We start from the raw sequence: 26,782 nt of genomic DNA, 5'->3' as shown, positions 1-26,782 counted from the left end.
CAGCTCACTCCGAGATACTGTTGTGTGATTGCATAAACTCCTGTTCCAGTATTTCCTGGTGAGCCCCGTGTGCTCTCTGCTGTATTCTCCACTGTGAATGCAAAATGTGGCAAGATAGGAAATCAGTGCATTTTGATGAGAAGGATTGAAGGAAGTTCTGCACTTTCACCACCTTTTTCCATTCTCTCCCACCTGTTGGCTGCAGAGTGCTGCTGCTACCAGAGCCGAAGCCGACAAGACCTTTGCTGATGTGACGGGACTGGTCAGAGAAGTGGATGACATGATGAAGCAGCTGCAGGATGCAGAAAAAGAGCTGAAGCGGAAGCAGGCAGATGCTGAGCAGGATATGAAGATGGCAGGCGAGGTAAGTACTGCTGGCAGGTGACAGCAGTGGCTATGAACTGCCTTCTCCCTGCTGTCCTGTCAATGAAGGCTTTCCTCCTGCTCTCTGCTTGCAAAGATGGTGCTGGGTCCAGCCAGTATTCTGACTCTTCCAAGTTTTAAGTGGGACTGAAAAGGAGACAAGTTCTGGTGCATTAGCATAGGCTCCCTGCTGGAATTTGAGAGCTACTTTTCCTTTTACTTTAACTAAAACCTGACTGTATCCCTATTGATTTTATCCTGGCTTTTATTGCAAAATCCTGGTTGGTGTTCAGGGATCCCCATCCTGAAATACTCAGAAAACCGATTACTTGAAGATTGTCAGTCTTCTCCCCAGCCCTGTGATAAAGATCTTTGTGCAGGATTGTTACCCTGGAGTGAGGAGGCAGTGATGCGGTGACTAACTGCAGAGGAGAGGCAACAGTTTTGTAATCCCTACACCTTTTTTGTGCTCTCACTTATTTCTTTTATATCCTGCAGGCCTCACAGGCTGCCCAGGAGGCAGAAGACAATGCAAGAAAAGCTAAGAACTCTGTGAACAGCCTACTCATTGTCATTAATGATCTGTTGGATCAACTAGGTAGGACTGTCTTTAATGTGCTCTATGCCTTTGAGTGTTTTCCTGATGTGTGCTGGCTTTCCTGCCAGTGTTGCGTGAGAAACCAGATGGATCTGTAGACCTCTTGAAATGGGGTTTGTGTGGTTTTGGCAAGGACTTTGAGTTTTTTTCTTTCCCGAGCAGCCTCAGAGCTTGTGCAATGTTCATTGTTGGTTTTCTGCAAACTGAAGACTTCTTGAGGCAGTGGAGATGTCACCCATATGGTTGGTCCTGTTTTAGATGCTGTCTCTAAATACAGAGATGGCCCGATGGAGGTCTGTGGGTCTATGGAGCTGTGGCCTCAGCCATGTGAGCACCTAGGGGTGTCAAAGGCGTTTTAATGCACTTCACTATTTGCTTCTGGCTTTTCAGGGCAACTGGAGACGGTGGATTTGAACAAACTGAATGAAATTGAAGGTATCCTGAACAGTGCCAAAGATCAGATGAAAGATAGTGACCTGGACCAGAAAGTGTCTTTCCTTGAGAGAGAAGCCAAGAAGCAAGATGATGCGATACAGGCCTACAACAGGGACATTGAAGAGATCCTGAAAGACATTAGCAACCTGGAAGACATCAGGAAGACCTTGCCATCTGGCTGTTTCAACACCCCGTCCATTGAGAAACCCTAAGGGTGCACCAGGGGTGGGGGGAATTGCCCTGGTGAGCGGTGGTTCGGCCATGGAGTGCCTTAACACACATTACCTTCTCCAAATCCCCAACTCTTCGCTGCTTGCAGCCACTGTTTTCTTTTCAAATCAGGATAAGTTGAAAGGTTTTTTTTGGTTTGTTTTTTTGTTTTTTTGGTTTTTTTTGGTTTTTTTTTTTTTTTTTTTTTTTTTTTTGTTTTGTTTTGTTTTGTTTTGTTTTGTTGTTTTGTTTTGTTTTTTTTTTGAGAAGCAAATTAAATATCCGTCTTTGGGCATCAAAGGGGTTTTTTTATATAGATGGTTTTCCTGAGCACTCCACCTTTGCCCCTTCCTCAGACACAGTTTCCTTTTGATTAGTGCAAGGATGAGAGATGCTCTGGACTCTTTATACTGTGGTTCAGAAATAACCATGTGAGCTGTATACAGCAAGGCAAAACTAACCCAACTTTCTCTCCTGTCTTCTCCCTTTAACTGTAAAATCTCAGTCCTGGAGCTCTTTGTCCCTATGAAGGAAGGGGATGGCTACCAAAGTATTACTGTGATGGCCAGTATAGCTGCACTCGATTCACATTGTTCTTCCCAACTTCTAACCCTGTGAGTTTATTTTTTTCATCATTACCTAGTGGCCAATCCAACAGTGTTGGTAGCCTTTGACAAAATAGCTGAAGCCTCTTTCTGAAATGCTTTCTGTGATGATGCATTGCTCTGAGAAAAGGGCAGCCTCTGATTGGAGCTCTTTGGGAAGATGGGATACTGGTGGAGTAGTGGGTCTTGCCAGCCCCACTCCTGTTCTGTGGAGAAGTTTTGGGTCCAGTCTGAAAGCTACTACCTGCTGGGTAGTCCAGACTGCCAGAGTGTGGAAGTTATGAGCTGCATTCCCATCTGTTGCTACTGAATTTGCAGAGGATCTGGTTTTCTGGGCTCGGAATGTCTGGCTGACAGATGAGCTTGTTGAAGCAGGACAAGTCTTGCTGAAGAGGAGAGCTGCCATCCGGAGAGCTCCAACAGCTGCACTGCCCCCCCTGCTGAATGTCTGTAGGTGGGGGAAGGAAGGGGGCACATGAGTGGAAATGGAAAGGTCTTTCTTTCTCCCCATCTTTTTCCTGAAGGAGGACAGCGACATTTTTATCTCTCCTGCCATTGCTCTGGCATTTTGCCTGTTTTAAAGCTGGCAAGAAGAGCTGGAATTTCCTGGTGCCCTCCTTTCTTTTTGCCTCCAGATCTCCCTGTCACCGTAAAGCTACCACAGCACAGGGACCTCAGGCCAGGCTCAGGTGGCAGCTCTGCCTTTCACATCACTCCCACCTCCTCCGCACAGGCTCCCTCCCCAGGCAGTGCTCACTGGTGCTGGGTGGGAGTGGCGGGGAGCCCTTTGCTCCGAGACAAGAGCATCCTCTGCAGCTTCCTCCTTGCTTCCAGCCTGGCATCTCTCCCTCCTTTCCCTGAGATCCAGTATATATCTATCCTTAAATACTATGCAACTTTGTACGTTTGCGTAGCGGGGAAGAAATTATTATCTGACACACACTGGTGCTATTAATTATTTCAAATTTATATTTTTTGTGTGAATGTGATTTTTTTTTCCATTTTTAAAAATCATGATTATAGTGTGAGGAAGTCTCCTGTGTGTGTGTATGTGTGTGTAAATATACTCAGCCATATTTCCAGAGTGGCACAGCCTGGTCTCCTCTGTGTGCTTTCCCCTGTAGCCATCGGGGCATATACACCGTGTATCCCTTCTCTCCATATTATTCCCTTAAAACTTGGGATTTCTCCTCGCTGGGCTCGTGCTTGCTTCCCTCTACTGTATCCCCAGCACCCATCCATAACCACTTTGCCTGTTGGGTGGATGTTTTCCAGCCCTGCCTCCAAAGGCAGCCCTGCCCCATGGTGCCTGCAGTGCCCTGTTCTGTGTCCCTTGTCCCCTGCCGTGCTGTGCCAGGAGTGGGACAGGGGCTGTGTCTTTGCAGCTGGGCTGTGAGGAGCTGTAGCACTGTTGGGAGACCGGACCCAGCACTGAGATGGTCAGAGAGCTGCATTTGGGGACATCTTGATACCACTGTGCAAGGCAGGAGGCTCGGTGCAGACAGTGCTGCTGGGTAGGGGGTGTTCCCAGCAGACTCTGCGTTGCTCTTGTATCCCTTCCCTTAATGATTGTGGGATTTCCTTCCTGCCTGGAAACCCCCCTGGAGGAGAGCTCCCTGTGCCTGCACACATAGGGACATTGGGTCGCTCTGGGAAGATGGCTGTGACCATGTCACCTCTGCCAAGGCTGTGAGAAGAGCAGATGTGAAGATGTGCGCATGCCCTGGCTGACCTCAGGCCTAAGGTTTCCTTCTTTCTTCTCCTGGGTTTTTGTTTTTTTCTTTTTTTTTTTCTCTTAAGCTGTTTTTAACAGAATTTTATTTTTAAATAAAAAAAAATCTTTATAAACGATCTCTTAATCAGTACTGCATTACAGCCATTATTCATTGTATAATGTCCAGTTATTTCTTTACGTAATGTGATGATGTGACAGCTGCTGGTGGAGTGCTGGGTGTCACGGATGACACGTGACATTCCTTCATCACCTTATTCCTGACTGTGGTCCCCTCAGTATGTGCCTTCACTCCAGCTTTTTTTGCCTTAATCTGTGGTCTTGCTGTCTGGGCCGGTGAACAAAATGCAACACTTGCAGTTTTTATGTATAAAACAGTATTTCTTATTTATAATAAAGTCTGAATATTTGTAACCCTCTACACCTGAGCATTCTTTTGAGTACTACTTTATTTTTGGTGGTGAGGTATTGATGGGGATGTGTCTCAGTTGCAAGATTCACCTATTGCTCCTTAGACAACCTGGTTTGGTATGGGAAAAATGAAGAAGAAACTCAGAAATGCATGTGGTGGGATACAGATGACAAGGATGATGGTTTTTCCTTGTGTCCACTGCTCCACTGCCATGATGGATTTTAAGCTGCTGGTTTTCCAGGACTTAAAAACATACTATGTTGTTGGTGCTGATACTATTGGAGTGGCACTGTTTTCCTGGAAAGCCCTGAGGAACTGGGGGGAGTTTATTTACAGTAAGGGTAAACTCCTTTTTAGTAAACAGGTGGAAAAGGATGGGGGTCCTGGGAAAAGAAAACAAAAACCCTGAATAAAGAAGCTGAAATTACTGAGAACTGCCACAAATCTGGGTGTGCTGTGTTTTTCTTGGGTCCTGTCTCCCAGAGCCTGGGATAAATCTTATTCCTGAATTAAGCAAATTTTTAAGGACAGATTGCAGTGATAAGAGACTAGGCGGTTCTGCATTCACACTTGTCTTACAGCTCCAGCTGGATTTGTTATTTTTCTCAGCAGAGGAAAACGCACAGGTCTTATTAACTTGCATCAGAGCTAATCCCATCTCAGCTGGTAAATTCTTATTATTTTTGCATCTCAGTTTGTGTACTTTCAACCTTTCATTCTTCAGTAGTCACTAATGAATTTGTTTTCTAAAATACCTCTTTGTTTTTCTTGCCAATGTTTTTGTGGAGCAAATCTCAGCTGGTAAAATTGGCTGAGGTTTCAGCTGGAGTGTGGTGAGCAGTCAGGGAGCAGAGAATTGGATGGTGGGATGGTTCTGACTTTGCATGGGCTGTAGGTTGACATGGAGCCTCTTAGCATTTTGAGGCTAAAATGCTTAGTTTAGGAAGCAAGTCTGTGTCCTTTATTTTATCTTCAGGACTTTTATCTCCGGAAGTTTTTTGTGGGCATTGTGCAAATGTATGTCAGAGGTGATCTTGAAGGACCATGAGCCTCGTGTTCATGCAGTTTTCAGAGGTAATGCTCGAGGATGGTGGAGGGTGATGAGGTAAGAGTAATCTAAGTAGATACTCAGAAATCTGTTACAGGGAGGAGCAGACCCAGCTCCAAGGGACCATGGTCATGGCTTACAGGTTGCCAAACTGTTTTACCAATATTTTGAAGCCCATGTAGAGATGCCCTCCTCAGATACTCTCTGCTCAGTGTAGCCTGTACCTGATATCAAGGTGGGTGAGGAGGCACCTTGCTGAGCAGTGACCAAGCCATGCTCTGGTAGCCTTTATTCTTCAGTTCCCTGTGTTTCTTCTCAATGCCCAAGTTCAAGCTCCATCACCTCTCATGTGCTCTCTGGAGAAGCAGGAGGCTGCCAGGCGACAAGGGGCCTGGTGAGAAGGTGGCAGTGGGGAGGGCTTGGACAGACCTGAGCTGGGTTCCCTCTCACTTCTGGGGAGGACAAGACATTGTTACAAGTTAAAAAGTCCTGGGAACAGCTGCCTGGAGGAGATGTCTCAAGTGTGTTTGTGTGGATCTGAGGAAGTAGAGGAGGTCATACAGCTGTCAAATTGAGCTGGCAGTGTTCTGTGCTCCTATCTCCAGCCATGCCATGTTGGACCACATTCTGGTTAGTTATTTTTTCTAGTTGGCTGCTGGCCTGATGCCTTCATTGTGCCCCCATCCCAGAAATATCAGGAATGTCACATAAAAGTTATCCCACAGAGGCTGGGCATGGGGACAGAGAGGGGAATGCAGTTGGATAGCAATGCCTTCTTCCTCTGTCCCTGTCTGTCTCATCCCTCTCTGGTCTGGGCAGAGCACAGGCAAGGCAAGGCCAGACACGACAGCACTTCCTTGCTGTGCTACTGCTACTGCCCTGCCCTGCCTTGCTTCCTCACTACCGGCCTGCTCCCTGCCTGCCTCTGCCCATCCCAGTGGAGCTGCTGCCTGAATGATCTCCTCTGCTCCAGGTGGCTCTGGCTGTCATGAGGACTTTTTCCCAGGGCACCCAACTGTGAGAGGAGAGACTGAAGTCCAGTCTCCATTGCTGCACTGGTGTTTGGTGATACCAGCACATCATGATCACTGATTTTCCACAGAGGAAATCCCAGAGAATTTCCTCCTGGAGGACATGGCAAATCAGATGGTCCCTTGCAGAAGGAGGCTTGGGGATGGGAGGGTTGACCTGGGCTGCAAGGACTCACAGCATCATGGTGTTCATCTGGCATAAGTCACCAAGATGGGTTTTCTCCTTTGGTTACATTAATAGAACCATCACTTCAGAGTTTTTACACATCCATCACTTTTCACCAGCAACCACCAGCAAAATTTAGATTATTATGCTGTTTCAGACTGATTCTGGAGAGGTTGATTCTGCCACAGGCACATCCTCAAGGACTGATGTACTTGTGATCCACGGTGGTCGGCCTGCAGTAGCAGCTTTTTTGGCTCTGTTGTGAATGAACATAAAAACTGTTTCATTGCAGTGTCTGATAAGCACAGCTGTTCTTTATGCCTCCCTCTGCTTTCACTTTTGCTTACTCTAAAAGGTAAAACATTTTTGTTAACCATGTTGGTGTGAGACCTTTTCTAAAGGGTGCTGCCATAGCAATGGGTTGCAGTGGGACATTTGCTCTGTGGAGGGTGGTGGGCAGCTGCTCATTCCAGATCGGGTGTGTTTAGAAAATCAGGGCCCCAGGAAATACATTTTTGGTAGTCTCATGGCATGTGGTTTTCAGAGGTCATCTTGAAGCATAGTGGTGGATGACAAGGTGAGAGTAACCTGAGTCAATAAGCAGAGATGACTGAGGAGTGAGCTTTCAGGGCCTTGTTTGCACAAGTGGAGTGAGAGGTGGGGTGGTAATGGTGAGATAAAATGGATAACATGGAGGAGATAGATAAGGGAAAAGCTTCCTGATGGGGAGGGCTGGTTTTCCAAGAGGTAAGTCAGCCAAGGATGTGGTCTGGGTGAGGTCTAAGGGAACTGCTATATGGACCACGTTGCTGGATATGAGCTTCCCAAGCAGAGGGGTGTCAGGAGGTAGGAAGGACACAGCAGAGATATTTTGGGCAAGTGATGTACTTAGGAGCAGAAGGGATTTTGTCTCCTTAGAGGTATGAGTGGATCCTGAGAACTGCTGAATTGGTGGGAACACCATAAATAATTTTATCCCACTTAAAAAAACAGTAATGAAAACCAGATAAAACAACCTCAGATGCCAAAACCCACCATGCCACTATCGTGTTCAGGAAGCTGTGTTCCTTGTTGTGAGCTGTGTTAAGATCCAGCAAGTGAAATGGAAAGAAACCTGTTTTATAAAAGTGAGTTGACTCAATCAGCAGCAGCAGGTAGGGTTGGCAAAGGGAGGTGCAGAGATGTGGTGAGTTCAGGCTGGCTGTGCCCATGAGATCACCAGGAAAGAGGAAAGCCCTGTGAGTCATCTCCAGGTGGTCTGGAGTGTCTGGAGGCTCAGACAAGGAGCTCAGTGTTAATCACCCTGGTCTGTCAGGCCTAAAGTGAGCAAGGTGTCATGCTTTGGGTTGAGTTTGAATCCTTAATGCAGAAGGGGAACTAAAAGGCAATTTGTGTCTTTGGGTACGGACTTTTTAGGTGTTTTCATTCTATTTAAAGGTGCTCCTGGACCATTCACAGTCACTTGTGACAGTAGGAGTCCCATGGCATTAGGCAGGGAAGCTGCTGTGATGCAGCAAGAGGGCCCATCCTTCACTGTGCCCCTCTGGTGAGCTGCTTTTGCAGGGCAGATGGATATGCTGGAATCCTGCTTGTCCTGATGTGTGCAGGATGTGGAGAACCTCTGCCTCCAGATTTCTCTATTCCCCTGTAGAAGTGGTCATGTCCTCCTGCAAGGCAAAGGCAAGGAGCAAGATGGAACTGGCCCTTCATGCCTTATGTGGCTTGTCAGCTACCCTTGAGAACAAAGTGCTAATAGACCTGGGGCTGTGGAGCCTGGCATCTTCCTGGCTCTGTCAGCAGCCTCAGACAAGCATTTTTCCCCTCTCTGTCTCCACTCCTCATCCTTCTTCTAGCATAAAAATGATGCAGTAGGTGAGACCAAGGACCCATCTAACCTCATTTTCCATCTCAGGAGCAAAAGCAGACAAATATGTGTGATGATTCCCACCTCCACCTCATTTCTAGGTCTGGGGATTTCTTGAACTTGATGCTTATCTGGTAAATCGATCTGCTTTCTGGCATTTATCCAAGCTGACCTTGGGTTTCTTTGCATCCCCAGTCCTGCAAGGCACCTGAAATGATCCCTGCTCTTGCAGGTTGGCTGGCTGGACCTGGCTTGCGAGCAGACAGCTCCCATCCACCCTCCCCAAGCTTTCTGTGAGCTCATCCTTTTTCATTTTGTTCCGTGCAAGCCTCCGGCGTGCCGGGACAGCCCGGCTCTCCCCAGCCAGCACCGCTGTCCTGCCTGTGGAGGCAGCGGCGGCCGGGGGATGGAGCTGAGCGAGCGGGACGGGCAGGAAGAGTGTCTTCAGGAGCTGCAGCTGTATTTTATTTTCCTAGGACGGTGCATGCAGGAGGTCCTCGGGGTGCTGTGCCCCGTCAGTGCGTCTCTCTCGATGGGGCAGGCGCCTGTCTGCGCTCCCTGGGCTGGGCTCTTGCTGTGAGTCAGCTCACGGCACACGCGCTCTTCCTGTTGGGAGTGACTCAGGTGGAGCAGCCGATAAAAAACGCACGAAAAAAAGGCCCCAGGTAGCTGGTGTGGAGCCCCGTCGGAACGGGCGCCTGGTGCTCCCCGGCACAAGAAATGGCCGCGTGCTGGCTCCTGTCCCTCGCCTGCCTCGCCGCGTCCCTCCGGCCCGCAGCCCTGAGCACACGCAGCGGAGAAGGTGAGGCTTCGGGAAGGGCGGCTGTTCCTGCTCTGATCCCGCCGGCAGATTGGGTCGCAGCTCTCTCCCCGTGCTGGAGAGTGCCGGGCGCGGGTTTGGGTGCGTGGCACCCTGCTAGGGCACTCTTCCCCTCTTGCCTTCGGGATTGATAGTGGATCCGCAGGAGCTTCTTAATTTTCCTCCGAGGTAAAATATCCCACGGGCAGTTGGTCTTTGTTTTGTCACTGGCATCCCCTTTCAATAACTTATTTATATGCAATTACCTTATTGCTGTCGGTATAGAGCTTTGCTCCCAGGGTAGGATGCAGGTATGAGCACGAGCATGGCCCAGGCAGTGGCTGATCTGCCCATCATTGCTGGAACCAAAACCTTCCCTGAGCCTGAAGAAGAGCTGGAAGCATCCAGGATCCAGTTTGCTCTAATAACATGGTGATGTTTGGATTTTGTGCAAGTCTGTGGGGCTCACAAGGTGCCACAGCCCTCCTGCATCTCATGAGAGACAGGAGTCTCCTGTGGCCCACAGACTGATGGTGAGCTTTAAAAATCCAGCAGATCCTCTTGCACATGCAAATCTCACATAGTGGAGTGTCATGGAGGGAGATTTAAACATGTTCAGCCCAGTGTAATTCAGCAGTCAGAATTTCAGTTTCATTGGCCTGTAGTCTGGAGATGGGTATGTTTGGCCAAAATCAGATTTTTGCATGTATTTTGTAAATACTGAGAGATTTAATGTTTTTTTGGTCTCCAGTACTGATGTTCTGAAATAAGCTTCCTGGGCTTGAAGTTGAATTTTATCAGTTCTAAGTGTGATGCAATGGGAAATAAGTGCTGAATAAGTGTTTTGGTTTGGGTTTTTTTCAAAAGAAACAAAAAGACCTGCTTTGTTTTACATGCTAATTGGGTTAATTATTACATCAGCCTTAATTACATGCAAGTTTTAAAATACTGGTATAAATTCTTCCCCTGTTCTTTCCTGGCAGTGTGTAGGAAACTGCTGCTTTCCCAGCGACTCTTGAACCCATTTCTCTGTGTGTGTGAAGCTGACGGTCGACACCAGCCATGTTTTTATGCTGCAGCAGACTTTGAGTGGGTTAGGTGGTGTAACTTAGTCTGCTGAGGGAGCCCAGAAGCGCCAGGCAGGTCTTCCTGCAATGAGAAAGTTGTGAAGTCGGGCAATGGGGACACCCAGCCTTGAGGCAGCAGATGGGGCAGCCTTGTGGCTGTCCCAAGAGCACAGAGCAGGGAATGGCTTGTATTGACATGGAGACTTCATTGCATGCAAATCTGTGTTGTTCTCCTGATGGAACAAAGGATCTTTGCAGGTTGGCTCATGTGTACAGAGATGTTGGATCCTGACAGACCCAGGGCCACCCTCATTGTCTGGTTTTGTGAATTTAAGGAGACTCCTTAAGAGGCCTGAAGCTGCCTGTCTCCTTCTCCAAGCCTTTCTGATGTGAGAATTCACCTCAGCACAGCCATCAAGCATTTTTCATGCTTTATTCTGTGGGTGGGAGCTGGGGGAATGACATCTTCTTGGATGTGTGCCATGGATCTCCTGCATCCTGACATAGTGCTGAAGAAACCCAGCTGCAAAGCTTCTCAGTTGAACATGCTCTTTCCCAGGGATAATCTCAGAGCAGAGCCTCAGGGCACCTGGATACAGAAGTGATCCTGTCCTCAGTTGGTCCTCATCCTCCAGCAGCTCCTTCCTGCTCCATCTCATTATCAATTCCAGTGCCTTGCTCTAGGTATGGATTAGTCTGCCTGAGCTCCTGGGTTTCTGGGAGATGACCAGGAGCAGACAGACCAGTGCGGTGGCGGCACTAACCTGCCACAGATCTTAAATGGCTTTGAATCATCGAGACAGGAATTTGTTCCAGGGCTGGAGAGCTGGTTCCTAATGTGCTGCAGCAGTAGAGCAACACTGGTTGTTTTCATTCCCTGGGGGAATGGTGTTCATGCCTGTAATTTAGGAACCTAGTAAATCCTCTGGACTGCGTAGACATAGGGTGATGCATGGCTGGAGTTCAACTCAAAGAACCTTATGGGTCCCTTTCAACTTGAAATCTAGCTGGAGTGTGGAGGGATGGGGAGTGGGATCAACCCAAGTGAGATCTTTCTGCTGTGAAGGTGAGCACAAATACTTGAAGAAAGTCTCACACTGCTGCTCTCCATGGGTCCTTTGTGTTGTCCATGCCCTTTGGTCACTCTGAGGCTGGAGTTGCTTTCCCACACCCTAGAGGCATTCTAGAGGAATTCTGTGCCCACAGGTCCCCCCCCAGCAGGCTAGGGTGGCAGAAGATCTCCTGAGCTTGGTCTCGGTCTCCTGGCAGCCAGACTGCAAGAGAAGAGCTGTGTTTGCCAAAGTTGGAAAAATCTCTCTCCCCGTTTGCTGGTGCATGAGGTCATCTCTCCTCTTGGCAGAGGCTCTGCTGAGTGCCTCCCTCTGGAATGTGGGTGCCGATGGGTGTGTGGGAGGGTGGTGCCCAGGTGTGAGCACTGAGAGCAGAAGGCTTTGCCTGGTCCCAGGAATCACAGATGATGCAGAGGACAGGGACGTTGTACCCTGGGGCTGAGCTGTGCCAGAAGAGAGGGGAAGGAGGAGGCTTGGTGTGTATGAGTACAAGGTACTGTCTGCATCCATGCAGCAGGTTTCTGCCCATTTTTGGACTCCCTCCACCTTCTGTGCCCTCAGAGGTGACCTGAACAGGGTTTGGGTAGCTGGGGATGGCCTTTCCTGTCCCAAGAAGGCCAGCAGTGAGCAGAGCTCCTCAGAGGGAGGTCGAGGCTCCCATGGCAGCCACCATCAGGGTGGTTTGGAGCAGTTCCTCAGCAGGCTCTGTGCCCTGAGGACCTGGGTTTTTCCCTTGGGATGTTTCTTTCTCCTGCCTGTCTTTGCCAACTATTCTCTCAGCTGTGCCTGCTCTCCTCAGTGATCCTGAGGAGCATGTCTGGAGTAAAGGTCCTCGAGATTAAATGCTCCAGCACTGGCCACTGAGGGATTGCCAAGTAGGGGAGAGGTTGCTTCAAGAGAGCAGCTGGACAAGGCAGTGTTGTGCTGGAACGGGCACATCTGGTGAGATGCCTGAGTCTGACGTCCAGGGGGATCATCTGTCCTGGCTGTAGAGGAATGTAGAATCTCATGCCTTTTCTTCCTGCCATCCTCATGGAGCAGTGTGGGCAGCTGCAGTTTTTCTTCATGCTGAGGGAGGGTGGGGTGAGGTGACCTGTCCAATCCCGCCCAAACCTTCCTTGTTAATCTCCCTCTTGGCTGGCATGCTTCTGCCAAACTCCTTGGATCACAGACCTCTCCTCACCACCCTGCACTGCAGAGCTGGGTGGGGAGACCGGGTGGAAGTTGGCTGAGCTTTTCCTACTCAACACACTCCTGGTCAGAGGGTGGGTGAAACAAAGGATAACCTCAGGAATCTTTCCCTTTTCCCCAGAAGGTAACCCATGCTTTTCTCAGGACAAGACTGGGGTTTTTTAAAAACCATCTCTGCTTATTCAATGTCCTGGTTGTGTTGCAAGTCCCGTGAAAGGATGGAGAACAGCCCTGGCCATGCTGTTGTGTGGATTGTGGCTACTGGGCTTAGGTCTGTCCATCCTGAGCAGTGAAATGGGGCATTCCTCCCCAGTGTGGGGATGCAGAGCATGGTGTGGGCACTGGGGTGGCTGATGGACACAGACATGGCGACAAACACAGAGGTGTGGGGAAGCAGCTCACTGTTAGCAGAGCGGGAAGGGGAAGTTTGCACTGCCTGCACTTGTTCCTTGCCCCTCAGGGTGGGATTGCTGCTGGTGCCTTCATCTCTAGGCATCATCTGAGATGTCTCTCTGCTCTCCTCTCCCCAGTGTGTGACTGCAATGGGATGTCCAGGCAGTGTATCTTTGACTGGCAGCTCCTGAGGGAGACGGGAAATGGGTACCGCTGCCTTGGCTGCCTGGGCAACACAGAGGGTGCCCACTGTGAGCGCTGCAAGGACGGCTTCTTCCGACGGTGGGGGGAGCAGTGCTGCCTGCCTTGCCTCTGCCACACCTGGGGTACGTGCACAGCTGCTGGGTGGGGTAAGGGGGCTTAAGGCACCTGCTGAGCACTTGGGCAGGTCAGGCTCTGGCTCTTTACATACCAGACCATGGGTTTCAAGACCCACTTGCCCTCTGAAATAATCACAAACTCACAGAATGGTTTGGGTTGGAAGGTGCCCATCCTAACCTGTCCCTCCTGTCTTTCTGCAGGTTCCCTCAGCCCACAGTGTGACAGTGATGGCCGGTGCAGCTGCAAACCCGGAGTGATGGGGGACAAGTGTGACCGGTGCCAGCCGGGCTTCGAGTCCCTGTCCAAGGCTGGGTGCTGGAGGAGCGGGCAGTGAGTGCTGGCCACCATCGGTGGCATGGGGCCAGCGGGAGGGCCAACCTCCAGAGTTCTCCTGGGGCCTGTGCTGGCTGAAAACACCCCCTGCAAAGGCAGAGTTGTTTTCATGGCAGCTCACGGACAACCTTAAGCCAACCATGCTAGGAGAGAGTGGGCCTGAGTGAGGCTGGACCTCCGTGCCAACGTGCAGGGATTGGTGTCCTGCAACACTATCCAAATCTGAACTTAGCCACTCTCTGAGGTGATGGTTTTATTACCCAGATAATGCCCAACAGTCGACAGCCATGTAAAACAAAACCTGCCCACTGTGGGGTTGTCTCGTGTTGGTGCCACTCACAAGGAGATGTGCATGCAAAAATCAGCCCCTTCCTTTGCATGAAGCCCTGTTTAAGTATCTTTAGAAATGTTTCTGATCTTCCTCAGCTGTGTCTTCTTCTTCCTCACCTCACCCTGCCATTGCTCCTTTCGGGTTGCTGGCAGGCAAAGGGTGTTGGCGAGAGAGGGCTGCCTGTTCCCCAGGTGCTGCTGCTTGGTGGAGCTCAGCCAAGGTCTGTTAAATTCAGCCAGGGTTTATTAAGCTCAGCAGAGCTTCACTTTGCTCTTGTAGGCAGGTCTGATGCTCTGGGATGCCCTGGAGCAGTAGCAGTAATGGGCACTGGCTCAACCTGGCACCCACACTGCTGAAGATTCCATAAAGAGGTGGCTGTGCTGCTTATTTCCCCACTTCTTGCATGGGAATGGTAGCTGGGAGGGTTCTCCACTGTCTTGTGTAGTAGCAGGAAGCACTGAGCTCCCAGGCCAAGCTGGAAATTCAGGTAGAGGTTCCCACTGTACCTTTGCAGGAGCCTGCAGTGTGAGTGTGACCCAGCGGGCAGCACAGGAGACTGTCACTCCGGCCGCTGTGTCTGCAAGGAGAGCGCCACTGGAGAGCGGTGCCAGAGGTGGGTGTCAGGAGGATGTGCTGGACACTGCCTGACACAAGCCTCCTTCTCTCCGCAGTTGCCTCCCTGGCAGTTCACCAAGTCTTAGAATGGTTTGGGTTGGAAAGGATGTTAGAGCTCATCTCATTCCACCCCCTGCCATGGGCAGGGACACCTTCCACTATCCCAGGCTGCTCCAAGGCCCATCCAGCCTGGCCTGGGACACTTCCAGGGATCCAGGGGCAGCCACAGCTTCTCTGGGCAACCTGTGGCAGGGCCTGCCCACCCTCACCAGTTTCTTCCCAGTATCCAATCTAGCCTTGCCCTCTGTCAGGTTGAAACCATTGCACACATCCATCTCGCCATCCCAGCCTGGCGATGACCTTGAACCCTGCCAATGGCTGTATTGCATCAGAGGAATGGTTGTGTGGGCCAGTAGAAGGAGAAAATTATTTGAACACTGTCACCTTCTTGCATTTTCCCAGGTGCAAGAGACACTTCTATAACCTGGATGCCAGAAACCCTGCAGGATGTTCCCCCTGCTTCTGCTATGGGCACTCGGTCACGTGTATCAGTGCGGACAACCACAGTGTCCACAACATCACCTCTACCTTCCAGCAAGGTGAAGCCCAAGCAGGACATTCCTATGGCTCCTGGGCATGTTTGCCATCCCTTCTCTTCAATGGGCTGGAGGAACCACGTGGTTCACAGCCCTGCTGGAAGTCAGCCTTGGGCTACGCTTGCTCCTTGGGTGCTCATCCAACCTGCCTGCCGGTGGCTGCAGCAACCCTGCTTTGATGGGATGGCTTGGTCATAGGCAGAAGTAGGGTCCAAGTGTTGCAGGGAGCATAGGGTTCCTTCATTATGTCTTTCCTGCCACTTGGAAGTGCTCAGCCTGGCTGATTTACAGAGGTGTGGGCACAGGGATACCTGTGCTACCCCCTCAGAGGTCAGGGGTAGGAAGCTGGAGAATTTTGATAAGACAGCTCAAGAAAGTTGCTGGAATCCTAGAAACACCTTCCCTGTCCATGCTGACTGCTCCTTGTTGGTGCTCCAGGTACTGAGGGCTGGCGAGGTGTCCATGAAAGTGGCTCCCCAGCCCAGCTCCAGTGGTCCCCACGCCACCAGGATGCCTTCATAGCGGCAAGGAGATCAGAGCCAATATACTTTGTGGCGCCTGGTAGGTGTGGGATCAGTGGTGGGCATGGTCTGATCCCATGAACTGAGCCTTTAGGAGGAAGATTTTAAGCCTTTGATTTTCCTTTTGCAGCAAAATTCCTTGGGAACCAGCAGCTGAGCTATGGCCAGATGCTCTCCTTCGATTACCGCCTGGACCGAGGGGGACGTCAGCCATCTCCATATGACGTGGTCCTGGAAGGACATGGCCTGAGAGTCACTTCTCCCTTCTTGCCCCAGGGAAGGGTCCTGCCCTGCGGCATCAGCCAGACATACACAATCAGGTAAAGTGGGAAGCTGGGGTGTTTGGGGCAGGGGGAGCAAGAATGGTTGTGGCTTCAAGGAGCTCCTGGGTTCAGCTGCGATCCCTTGGAGGTGGCAGATGGCTGCCTGGTTTGGGTTGGATGCATCTCAGGTGCTTCTGTCCTGGATAAGGAGGTTACTTTGTGAGAGGAGCAACAGAAAATGTGGCTTGAGGCTGGGTTGGGTTCTTGGCTCGAGATCAGTTGCATGCATGGAGGTTGTTGCCCAAAGCCTTGAGCTCCCAGGAGGAAGATGGGCAAGGGCTGCTGTGTTTTTTTGGAGGAGGCATCTCATTTTTTGGAAACCAGTTTCACTTCCCCCCTCTTCCGCGGCAGGCTGGACGAGCACCCAAGCGGCAAGTGGAGCCCAAGACTGAATCACTTTGAATTTCGCAGGCTGCTGGGAAACCTGACAGCCCTCTGGATCCGAGCCACTTTTGGGGAGTACAGTAAGTACAGAGAGCGCTTGCAAGCACGAGCTTGGCTTCTCCTCGTTGTTGGAGACAAGAAGTCTCTGGATGGATACATCTTTGCTAAAATTTATTAAAAGATAATAGTAAGTGCTCCAAGGGGGCAAAATTAAATAGCAAAGAGATTGAACAGGATGGCAACTGATTTGGTTGCTCCATTTGCCCATGGGCATTGCAATAGAATGTACGACCTGTGCAGGTCCTGGCTGTGGGGATTGTGCAGCTGGAGCTGCTGTTCCCCACGGGTGACTGGCTGTACTTCCGTCCAGGCACCGGCTACATCGACAACGTCACCCTGGTGTCGGCACAGCCCGTCCCCGGTGTCCCCGCCCCGTGGGTGGAGCGCTGCCAGTGCCCGGCGGCGTACAGGGGGCAGTTCTGTGAGAGCTGTGCCCCTGGCTACCGCAGGGACGCCCCCGGCCAGGGGCCCTTCGGCATCTGCGTGCCCTGCAATTGCCAGGGGGGAGGAATTTGTGATCCTGACACCGGTAAGAGAAGCCAGCACCACACTGTGCTTGTAGGCTGTATGGGCACGCAGGGAAGCTGCCTGTGTCCCGAGAATAGAGCTGTGGGGAGTCGAGACTACTAACTTCACAGAAATTTCTTCACGGTAGGGGTCATTAGATATTGTAAGGGGCTGCCTAGGGAGGTGGTGAAGTCATCATCCCTGGAGTGTCCAGGGAAGGACTGTACGTGTCACTCAGTGCTCTGGGCCGGTTGACAAGATGGGGATCTGCCACAGGTTGGAGTCAATGATCTTGGAGGGCTTTTCCAACCTTAATCATTCTGTGATTCTGTGACTCTGTCTGTGATCATGATTCTGTGGCTTGGGTCTGAAATGTGAGGACCACCTGAGACAAAACTCCCCAGAGCCTAGAAGCACTGCAGTCAGATGCATTTGGATCAAACTGGATTTAGATGATGCATGTTGGAGAGAGAGAAAACATCTCCTGCTGCCCAGATAGCAATATTTCTTCACTTCTGACTTCTTAGTTGAAAGTTAAGCATGGCCTTAGGTTGGACAGAGCTTGAGTAACCTGGTTTAGTTGAAGAAGTCCTTGCCTATCACAGGGGAATTGGACTAGATGACCTTTAAAGGTCTCTTCCAATGCTAACTACTTCATGATTTTATGTGCTGCATGGTTTGGGCATGGTGGGGATCTCAAGAGATCTCATGGAGGTTGCTGGACCATGCGTCCTTGTGTTGCTGTGGCTGGAGTGGTAGAGAATGTCCCACCAGGTATGTGAGTAAACTGCCCTAAGCCCTTTCCTTGCTCCTCCAGGTGAGTGTTACTCGGGAGATGAAAACGTGGGCAATGGTGTCAGCTGCCCTTTTGGCTCCTACCGAGACCCCCAGCAGCCGCACAGCTGCAGGACCTGCCCCTGTGGGCTTGGCCAGGGCTGCTCTGTGGGGCCAGGCAACGAGGAGGTCGTCTGTGACCACTGCCCTCCTGGAGCTGCTGGTAATGCCCTTTTCCTTGCTTCTGCTCTGCCTTTTTCTGCAGGGCTGCTTGGAGCTGGGCAGATCCACACCATCCTCTCAGCTGAGCTTGCCTACGACACTGCCACTCCTGCCTGTGGTGGGGTTTTTGAGCCCCAAGGGCTGGGTAAACACACCTTGTCCTGCTCTGGGCAAAGTTCTCATCTAAATGTAACATGGATGGGGAAAGGATGGGTGGGAGAGGGAGTGGAACAAAAAATAAAGAAAAAAACCAAATAGGAAATGACTTGTACAAGGTCATTTGTGGCACCCAACTTTCGAGAGCGTCGTGTGTTGACCGTGGTGGTGATGATAGCGGAGCAGCTGTTGTGCCACCACTGATGGGGTTGAACGCCCCCATTTCTGCCAGCCTCTGTCCCCGGGAACAAGCATTAACTTCTGCTCATCTCTCCTTTCCCAGGTGCCAATTGTGAATACTGTGCTGATGGTTATTTTGGAGATCCAGCGGCTTCCCAGCCCTGCCAGCTGTGCCGGTGCAATGGCAACGTGGAGCCCAACGCCGTGGGCAACTGCGACCGCCGGACTGGCGAGTGCCTCAAGTGCATCTACAACACTGCTGGCTTCTACTGCGACCACTGCAAGGATGGCTTCTTTGGGAACCCCCTGGCCCCCGACCCTGCCGACAAGTGCAGAGGTGAGACCCAGGCACAGTCTGAGCTGGGGATGAGTAAGAAGCTCCATGACCAGCTATGGAGTGGTTTGATGGGAAGGAGGATGCTGGAAAGTGGGAATGGTGAGCAGGAACCAAAGCACAGGGCTAAATGGTGGGAGGGAAGTAGGGAGGGATGTGCTGAGGCTTGAGGTGGGTCCGAGCCCCCCTGAACCTGTGTTGCTCCGACCTGCAGCCTGTGCCTGCGACTCAATTGGTGCTGAGCCCCTGAAGTGCAGGAGTGATGGGAGCTGCATCTGCAAACCTGGCTTTGAGGGTCCTCGCTGTGAAGAGAGGGAGTGCCCAGCTTGCTATGGCCAGGTGAAAGTGCAGGTGAGCATCTGTGCCAGCCTCAGGGCCACTGAGCAGCAGGGAGTGCAGGGATTCGCTCACCCTGAGTGTCTCCTACTGTGCTCCTCAAGCATCTTCTCCTGGTACAAGTGAAATGTGAATTCAAACCTTGGCTTTGTATCTGATTCAACCAATCCTTTGTGCCCCATCCTAAAATGAGCCTTCATTTCGGTCTCTGTCCTTGGGCCTGACTGTGGCCCTGGTTCCCACCCTGGTCTTTCCCCCATGGGTTTGGTGTCCCGCTGGCTGATGGCCTGGTCTGTGGTTGCAGGTGGAGCTGTACCTGCAGCAGCTGGCGGAGCTGGAGCTGCTCTTCTCAGAGGTGCGAGCTGGTGGTGGGACTGAGAACCAGGAGCTGGAGGGGAGGATGCTGGTGGCCGAGGAGATGCTGCAGACCATCCTCAGGGAAGCTGTGAGCCTGCAAGGTACCACCCGCCCACCACCCTTGGATGGGGCCATCTGGGCTGTCTCAGGGAGGGTTTTGCTGCCTGGGCATTTTTGCTCAGCAATAAGTTTCTCTTCAGCCTTTCTCATTCCTTCTCACCAGCCTCTGACAGGTCTCTGGAAGGCCGTGTGGCCAGGATGAAGGGGCAAGGGTCCAGCTCCCAGAGTCACTTGGATGAGACCAAGGCAACAGTGCAGAGACTGAGGTCTCTGGGGAGCCAGTATGAGAGGCAGGTGCAGGAGACCCGTCAGCTGCTGGAGAGAGCCAGGCTGGACCTGGATCGCAGCGGAGCCACTCTCCATCAGGTGGTAAGAACATCCTCATGTGACACGCTCCTAGTCGAGCTCAGGGCTGGAAAAAAATCAGCAGAGAAACTAAGGATTTAAAAAATTACATGTTGTTTTCTGAATGTGGGTGTTCTGGTGGTCCTTTCTTAGGGGTTGGAACCTTGAGAGGAGCTGGCAGGGGTCTTTGGGGGCGGTGGAGGTTTAACAGGCTGTAGTTGCCTCTTTCACTGCCACATTGTATGGAGAGCAGGGAAGAGCACTCACACCTCTCTTCCTTCCTCCCTCCTCAGACCATTCCTGTTTCAAGCTTTCCTGGAAGCTCAAATCAGTTCTTGCTGCTGGCCCAGGAGGCTCTGAGACTGGCCAACAGGTGAGTTGCTCCCACTGTTAGGCGAGAGGAGGGGAGCTGAGATCCTGCTAGGTGCCCAGAAGGTGCTTTTTTGGAGGGTCCTTGCCTAGGTTCTGGTTGACATCTGCCACAGCCTCTGTGCCAGCCCTGGAGCAGGGGAAGATGGAGCTGCTGGGCGGTCTTTGCTGCCCTATAGAGTTGTCCTCAGCTGTCTTTAAAGGTTGGAATTGGATGTGATTTAGAAGCATCTTTGGGATCAGAGTTTGGCCCTTGGATGTCCAGTTGGAACAGGGAGCTTCTGCCATCCCCAATGTTCCTCTATCCTTGGGAGATGCAGGAGGAACAAGCAAAATACAGGTCCCCTTTGCAGACATGCTGTGTTTCCCAAGGAGGTGCGATCCAGCATCAGTGAATGCAACAGTAAAGGAAGGTGATGGAGAAAACCTGGGTGGAAACCCTTTCTGACAAGCCCCCTCTGCTCTGCAGCCACATACAAGCAGCCAATGCCATTGACCAAGCTGCAAAGGTGGCGCGGGAGGATGCGTGGCAGGCACTGGAGCTGCTGCGCGCGGCCACTGGTGGAGAGGCCGCCTCGGGTTCCCAGCCAGGGCTGCTCGAGAGGTGAGCATGGGCTGCCTCAGCCTGAATGTCATGTGTGGACATGGAAGGGAGGAGGGGGAGGGTCAAGAATCTGGGCCCCTTTCCTGCCTCCGCATCTGAGCTGCAGAAATGTGCAGTTGGAGGCAGGGAATTCGCTGGCACATCTGAGGAGTGGAGGTGGATGGTTGGCAGCTCTGTGGAGCATTTGCTTCCCACCTCACAGCCCTCAATGCTCCTGGTATCCTGCCTGCAGCTGGGGGAAGGGGTTTAACACCACATGTGTGGACAGGCTTCTGGGGGTGAATTCCATGTGTGGTTGAAAATCTGGGCTGGGTTTAGCCTGAGGGTGAATTTAAGCCCATGGTGGCTCTTTTGGTCAGACTTGGCCTCTCCAGAGCCCACCACAGTGGTGCTGGGACTTAGCACACCATGGATGGGATGTGAGCAACTGCCTTGAGGGAAGTTAAGAAGTTGAACAGGGATGTGCAGGAGAAAACATACAGGCAGGGATTAGCAGAGCCACCCTGGAGCCTGTGAGGGTTCAGCTATGTGAAACAACCTTTGGTTTTGGAGTGGGAGTAAGGAGCCAGCTGATGCCCTGCTCATTGGAGGGACTGGGATGCAGGGAATGTTTGCAACTGGCTTTTTCTGTGTGATAAATCTTCATGGGGCCTTGGAGAATGTGAACGAGTCAATGTAGATGGTAGTATTAATGCTGGGGTGGGAGGCTGGTAGCTTGGCTGGTACCAGGCTCTCCAACCTCACATCTGTACAGATATGAGGAGCTCAAGTCACTGGCTGGAGGCCTGAAGGCTGATGCTGATGGAATAGCCTCCGAGGCAGACACAGCTTATCAGGGCAGCCTGGTGCTCCTCAGCTCCCTGTCCCACCTGATAGAGACAGACATCGGGTCCTTTAAGGTGAGGGTTTTGTGCCTGTCAGACCAGGAGATCCCCTTTTGCTCTTTCTGATGCCCTCCCTGCTATCCTACCACCAGCTCAGCCCTTCCCAGGGTTCCATCCCTGTTGGAGAGCCACTAGATAGGCATCTTCCTACCCTTTTCCCCCTTTTGCCCATGGTTCCTGGTGGGCACTGTGGAGATGCTGGGGACCCCACTGTGTCTCTGTTTCAGGAGGAAGCCTCGAGGCTGAAGCAGGACGCAAGTGCCCTGTTGGTCCTGGTGGACACCTCCCTGGCCCAGTACCGAGGGCTGCAGAGCCGCATGGGGCACTGGGAGGACGAAGCCAAGCAGCTGCTACAAGGGCAAGAGGGCGAGAGAGCGGTAAGAGGTTGGCTGGCGAGAGGTCATCCCCAGCAGAAGCTGCAGCCTTGGGAGGATGCCTGTGGCTCCCCCCGCACTGTCCTTGCTCAGCTGTCAAAGGCAGCTTTGCCTGCCTGGTGCAGGATTGGACCCTTCCTTGGGGCTCGTCTTCAGACCTCAGTGTGTGCAGGGAGCTGATGGTGCAGGGTCTCACCTACACGTCTCCTCGATGTAAGGCAGGTCGAAGGCTTGCTCCTGCAAAGATTAGAGCTAAGATGACTCGGGATGGCTGGAGCTGGTTGAGGAGCACCAGCACAAGCTTCTGATGGCAGATCAGGCTGTTGTAGTCTTGATTAAGGGGCAAGAGCAAGCATTTGGGAACAGACTGATGGGTCTCTTCCAGCCCAGCTCCTCCCAGCTCCCACACCATGTCCTTCACCCACCCTTTGTGTCCCTTGATATGTTGCAGAAGCTGATGCAGCTGCTGTCCCAAGCCACCCTAGCCAGAAGCACAGCCCTGCAAGCTGTGAGTGCTGGCAACGCCACCTTCTACGAGGTGGAACAGATCCTCAAGAGCCTCAAGGGTAACATCCTAGAAACCCTTCCTTTTCTTTTCCGTGTGGGATCTCACAAAGGTAGCATGGCTTCATTTCCACATGCGTTTCTTCCAGAGTTCAACCTGCAAGCAGGTGACAAGAGGAGGGAAGCCAAAGACGCCATGAGGAGGCTGCCCATTATCAGCAGTATAGTCACCAGTGCCAGGGAAAAGACAGACCGAGCCGTAGGGATCCTGGGCAGCGCCGCTTCCGAGTCCAAGGCAGCCAGCAGCGTGGTGGGAGAGGTGAAGGAAATCACCATGGCGATCCAAGAGGTGAGGACAGGCTCTGGTGCTGTTGCTGTCAGAAAAGGATTTGGAAGGGGAAAAACATGGAACAAGAGGAGATAGTTGGCAACTTCATGGTGGACCTGATGGGTTGATTTTAGAGCTGAAGTTTCTCTACAGTGGGTCCTGCAGATACCAGTTTGTCTGTAGATGATCTCTGCACATTTCTTCCATGAGGATCTCTGTGGCATCTCACTGTAGCCGCCTTTCCGGGACCAAGGGGATTTTTCCACTCCTGCAGCCAGAGTCACTGGCAGGCTTATGAGGTCCCAAAACTGGTGTTTGTGGGTTCACCTCCCAGATGTGTGTTGTCATTCCCCAGGGATTTGCTGATGTGTGAGGGAGGGATTGAGCCATGGACATACAACAACTCTGGAGCAACTGGTGGGAGAACATGAGGACAGCTTGTGATACTTTTAGGTCCCTTGTAGAAGGAACCAGTTTCTACCACCTCCCTATTCCGGTGCACCCAAAATGATTTTGGCTGTGCTCTGCCCCTCTGAAAGTGCCTTTTCCTTCCCTAGGAGATTGCCGAGCTGAAGGTGGAAGCCAACAAGACGGCTGATGGCGTCCTTGCCCTGGAGAAGGCAGTGGCCACCCTGCGACATGAGGCCAAGGAAGTAGATGATGAATTTGAGAGGAAACTCTCAGAGGTTGAGGTGGATGCTGCTGCGATAGAGAAGGTGCGTTCCTATCTCCTTTGCCTTGTCCCCTTCCCTGTTGACTTGTGGGCTTGATTTCACCTTACAGCTGCTGCCTTTCCTCCTTCAGACAGCTCAGGAAGCTCAGAGGGTCCATGACAAGGCTGGCCAGGCAGGGGCAGCTGTGCAGCAGATGCTGAGTGCCCTGGAAGAGCTGCTGCGTCTGATGAGTAAGTTTTGCGATGCCACTGTGGGATGTGGATGGAGACAGGTCCCCACTGGGGTCGAAGCAGGGCTTCTGGGAATTGAGTGGGAAGCTGAATTACATGATGCCTGTGAACAGGCTGGGCAGCAGGGTGGAGATGAAGTATCTAGAAAGATCTAGTCCTCAGCCTCCATCCATGCTTTCCTATTCCTTGTTTTCCTTTTGTGCAAAAGACCAGCCTGGCGCTGTGGATGAGTATGGCCTGAGGCAGCTTGAGGCGAACTTCAGCAAAGCCAAAAGCAGAAGCAAGCAGCTGAAGGCAGAGATGTCGGAGCTGGAGCAGATGGCTGTGCTGCAGAAGGTCCGGGTGCGCACGCTGGAGAGCAGCATTGATGACATCCTGGCTGATATTAAGAACCTGGAGGATATCCAGAAGAGTCTTCCTCCAGGCTGCTACAACACAAAAGCCATTGAATTGCCATGAGCGAGCTCTGGAAAGGCTGCAGCACCTGCCAGGCTGAAGGCAGGAGGGCCTCCCCAAATCTGGCAGAACTGGCTGCGTGTGGTTGTGTTAAACTGATCCTTACACTCAAGATCAGTGTGGCAGATGAAGTTCACAGTGTCCCGCTGGCCCTGGAGAGTGCCTAATTTTTCAAAGTGCTCCGTCCCTCGCTCGTGGGAGGAAGGAGACTCCTGGTTTGTGAAGGTGCTACTGTCTGAAGAACAGCCCATTCCTACCATGTTTCTCTGAGGTGCAGAGTTAGGTGTCAACCTTGTGAGTTTGCACAGTTCAGAGCCTGAAGTTCATGACCAAGAGGTTCTCCATCACCTGTGGATACCCTGTCCTGATCTGGCACACACAGAAGGACTAGAGTCTCTGTCCATACTTTTGACACTGCCACCACCAGCTCCTCCTCCTGTTCTCCATGGGGTTTTCCTCACCTTCGGGAGCTCAGGAGGCAGGGAGCAAGCAGCATGAGAGGCTGCTGGGGGAGATGGGTTCTGAGTTGTGGCACTGGTGATGCTTCATGTGGTATCTCCTCCCAGGCTGGTAGTCCTCCCCTTGCTGGGAGTGGTGCTGGCATGCTGTGGCTCTTGAACCTGAGAACCCCGTCCCATCCTGCTGTAACCTGATTTCATTAGTTTAAAAATACTGAAAATGTCCTGAATGTGTCTCCACCTCTGGTTTGGTGCTGCCTGTCCTCCCTCCCTCATGATGCTGTATGTTTCTCAGAGGCCACCATCACCACTATGGTAGTTCTCCGCAGTGGTGTCCCGCTGTTCATCTCAGCAGAGCTCAGAGGAGCCAAAGACCACAGTGCTCCCTTCACCCTTCACTGCAGCTTTCATGTGGGTCCAGCTGCATTCTGACACTGCTCCCACCTTCCTTCAGATGCCGTGCAGGGGAAAAAAGTTTCAGGGGAAGTAAGTGCTACCAGATGCTGGAAGCTGAAGCTCTACTGGAGCCCCTCCCCTGCATGACGGTGAAAGAGGAGGTCCCAGATGCAGAAGGACTCACTCATCCCTTCGTATCTCTCAAGTCTTTGATAAAGCAGCATCTATGCTTTTGCTTTGTGATGTACCGAGTATCATGTCTGCTTTACACTTTAAGTGAGATGTATTTTAGCCCCTGGCATGTGTCCCTTCTCCTATTGTACAGCATAGGGACAGCTATTACGGGCCTGACTATTTTTCTATGAGTTGGGTTTTTTGAAAGGTAGGAGGTCAATAAATGATAAATACTCTTGGGTAGATCTTGCCTACTGCTTTATTTTTTCAGGCTCCCTCATTTGGGGGGATTTGGCCATGGGTTATGCCAGCAGTGCAGGCATTTGCTCTTTTTGTGCTGACTTGGTCTTGGGGCTGTTTTAAAATCACACCAGTAACATCTCTGTTTTGTTTTGTTTATTACATAATTTAAACATTTTGCTGATAAAGTATTTTTTTGTCAATGACCATTTTTTTATATAGCAACAGGAAAAAAAGAAAAAAAGGCTCCAAAACTTTTGACAAAGGTGAAATTGGTGGCATGGCAACTTCAACCCCTTTCCCTCCCCCCTTTATTTATTTTCTTTCCCCAAAAGACGTTTGAAGTTCATTTCACTTTCAGCAAATTGCACTGTTTAAAAGGGGAGGTTCAAAGACCAAAACCCACGAGCTTCTTCCCACACCTCCCCTGCACCCGGAAACCCCAATCCTCACCTCCCCCGAGGTCACAGATGATTATTTTCTTGCCATGCCCACCCAAAGACATTTTTCCAAACTAGTCCCAGAGCTGAAGGCCCTGTTACAAATCCCCTGTGCCTCCCCCCGTCCTGTGAGTTTTACTGAGCAGATACATGGAGGTAAGAGCAGTAGGACAGAACAAACTCATCATCCCCACAACTAAGCCACGCCATCCCAACCACGTGGATCAGGAGGCCATGGCATCCCCATGTCCTCTCCCATGTACTGGAGGGAGGGAGGGAGGATCAGAGAGGGCTCTCAGATGTGATCCTTTCTTCCTCCCTTTCTCCCTTCCTCCCTTCCTCCCTTCCTCTCTCCTTCCCTTCCTTCCTCCCTTCCTCCCTTCCTCCCTTCCTCCCTCCCTCCCTCCCTTCCTCCCTTCCCTTTCCTTTGTTTAATTTTCTGTGTCTTTCCTCGGGGAAAACCCACTGTCTTTGCTCCCCCTTCAGAGGTGTTGCTCCCTAGGAGGTTCAGTCCCTTTGTGTGTTTTGGGGTCTGCTTGCCACCGTTGCTGCTTCTTCGGCTTGGAGCTAAGAAACACGGGACATCTGGCGAGGAGAGGCTGCTGTCTGGGATAACTTGAGTGTTGGAGTGCAGAGGGAGAGGAGGCTGACAAACAGAATGTGTGAGAACAGCGGGTGGAGAGGAGTCCAGTGAGTGGCTGACATACACTGGGTGTCTCAGGATGAGGTGTCACCACTAAGGGAGCTCGGTGGGGTGGTGGTGGTGACCAGCTCAGACTGGCTGAAGGCCTCGCTGAAGCAGAGTCCCCCACACACCTGCTACCCTCTCTGCTTTGGCATCTCCGTATCTCCTCATCCTATGGGATACGTACGCAACTGCCTGGAGATACCAGAGCTGGCACTGAGGGATTC

The 26,782-nt window shown here is 51.6% G+C and overlaps 2 protein-coding genes across 3 annotated transcripts in view; both read left to right on the top strand.

Annotated features, from left to right (window-relative positions):
- Positions 1-1,797, top strand: part of LAMC1 (laminin subunit gamma 1) — a 63,184-nt gene extending 61,387 nt beyond the window's left edge. Inside the window, exons 26-28 of the mRNA XM_048313549.1 lie at positions 206-364; positions 862-961; positions 1,352-1,797. Coding sequence (XP_048169506.1) covers positions 206-364; positions 862-961; positions 1,352-1,608 — 516 coding nt within the window. The 3' untranslated portion in view covers positions 1,609-1,797. The remainder of the gene's footprint in view (positions 1-205; positions 365-861; positions 962-1,351) is intronic.
- A 7,061-nt stretch (positions 1,798-8,858) lies between these two features.
- On the top strand, positions 8,859-25,618 carry LAMC2 (laminin subunit gamma 2). Of its 2 annotated transcripts, XM_048313550.1 has the most exons (23): positions 8,859-9,266; positions 13,122-13,310; positions 13,506-13,635; positions 14,484-14,582; positions 15,047-15,183; positions 15,619-15,741; positions 15,832-16,021; positions 16,376-16,488; positions 16,779-16,997; positions 17,793-17,972; positions 18,411-18,644; positions 18,856-18,992; positions 19,282-19,435; positions 19,558-19,763; positions 20,033-20,112; positions 20,578-20,712; positions 21,467-21,611; positions 21,824-21,973; positions 22,422-22,536; positions 22,624-22,823; positions 23,360-23,518; positions 23,607-23,706; positions 23,915-25,618. In XM_048313550.1, exons 1-23 carry the CDS (start codon positions 9,185-9,187, stop codon positions 24,163-24,165), a joined length of 3,528 nt encoding a protein of 1,175 aa, XP_048169507.1. In that variant the 5' UTR covers positions 8,859-9,184; the 3' UTR covers positions 24,166-25,618. The 2 variants fall into 2 exon arrangements, with proteins under 2 accessions (XP_048169507.1, XP_048169508.1); XM_048313551.1 differs by lacking the exon at positions 16,779-16,997.
- Positions 25,619-26,782: the final 1,164 nt, after the last annotated feature.

The sequence above is a fragment of the Corvus hawaiiensis genome, chromosome 9 (genome assembly GCF_020740725.1).
Source record: "Corvus hawaiiensis isolate bCorHaw1 chromosome 9, bCorHaw1.pri.cur, whole genome shotgun sequence".
Taxonomy (NCBI): Eukaryota; Metazoa; Chordata; class Aves; order Passeriformes; family Corvidae; genus Corvus; species Corvus hawaiiensis.
The sequence above is the reverse complement of the archived record's forward strand: the minus strand, read 5'-3'. Positions and strand labels throughout refer to the sequence as shown.

Excerpts from the sequence above, each read along its gene's own strand:
- LAMC2 (XM_048313550.1), top strand. The coding sequence starts at position 9,185 with ATGGCCGCGTGCTGGCTCCTGTCCCTCGCCTGCCTCGCCGCGTCCCTC. Across the intron at positions 15,742-15,831 it reads AATATACTTTGTGGCGCCTG|CAAAATTCCTTGGGAACCAG; the intron begins GTAGGTGTGGGA and ends TTCCTTTTGCAG. Across the intron at positions 19,764-20,032 it reads GAGCCACTCTCCATCAGGTG|ACCATTCCTGTTTCAAGCTT; the intron begins GTAAGAACATCC and ends CTCCCTCCTCAG.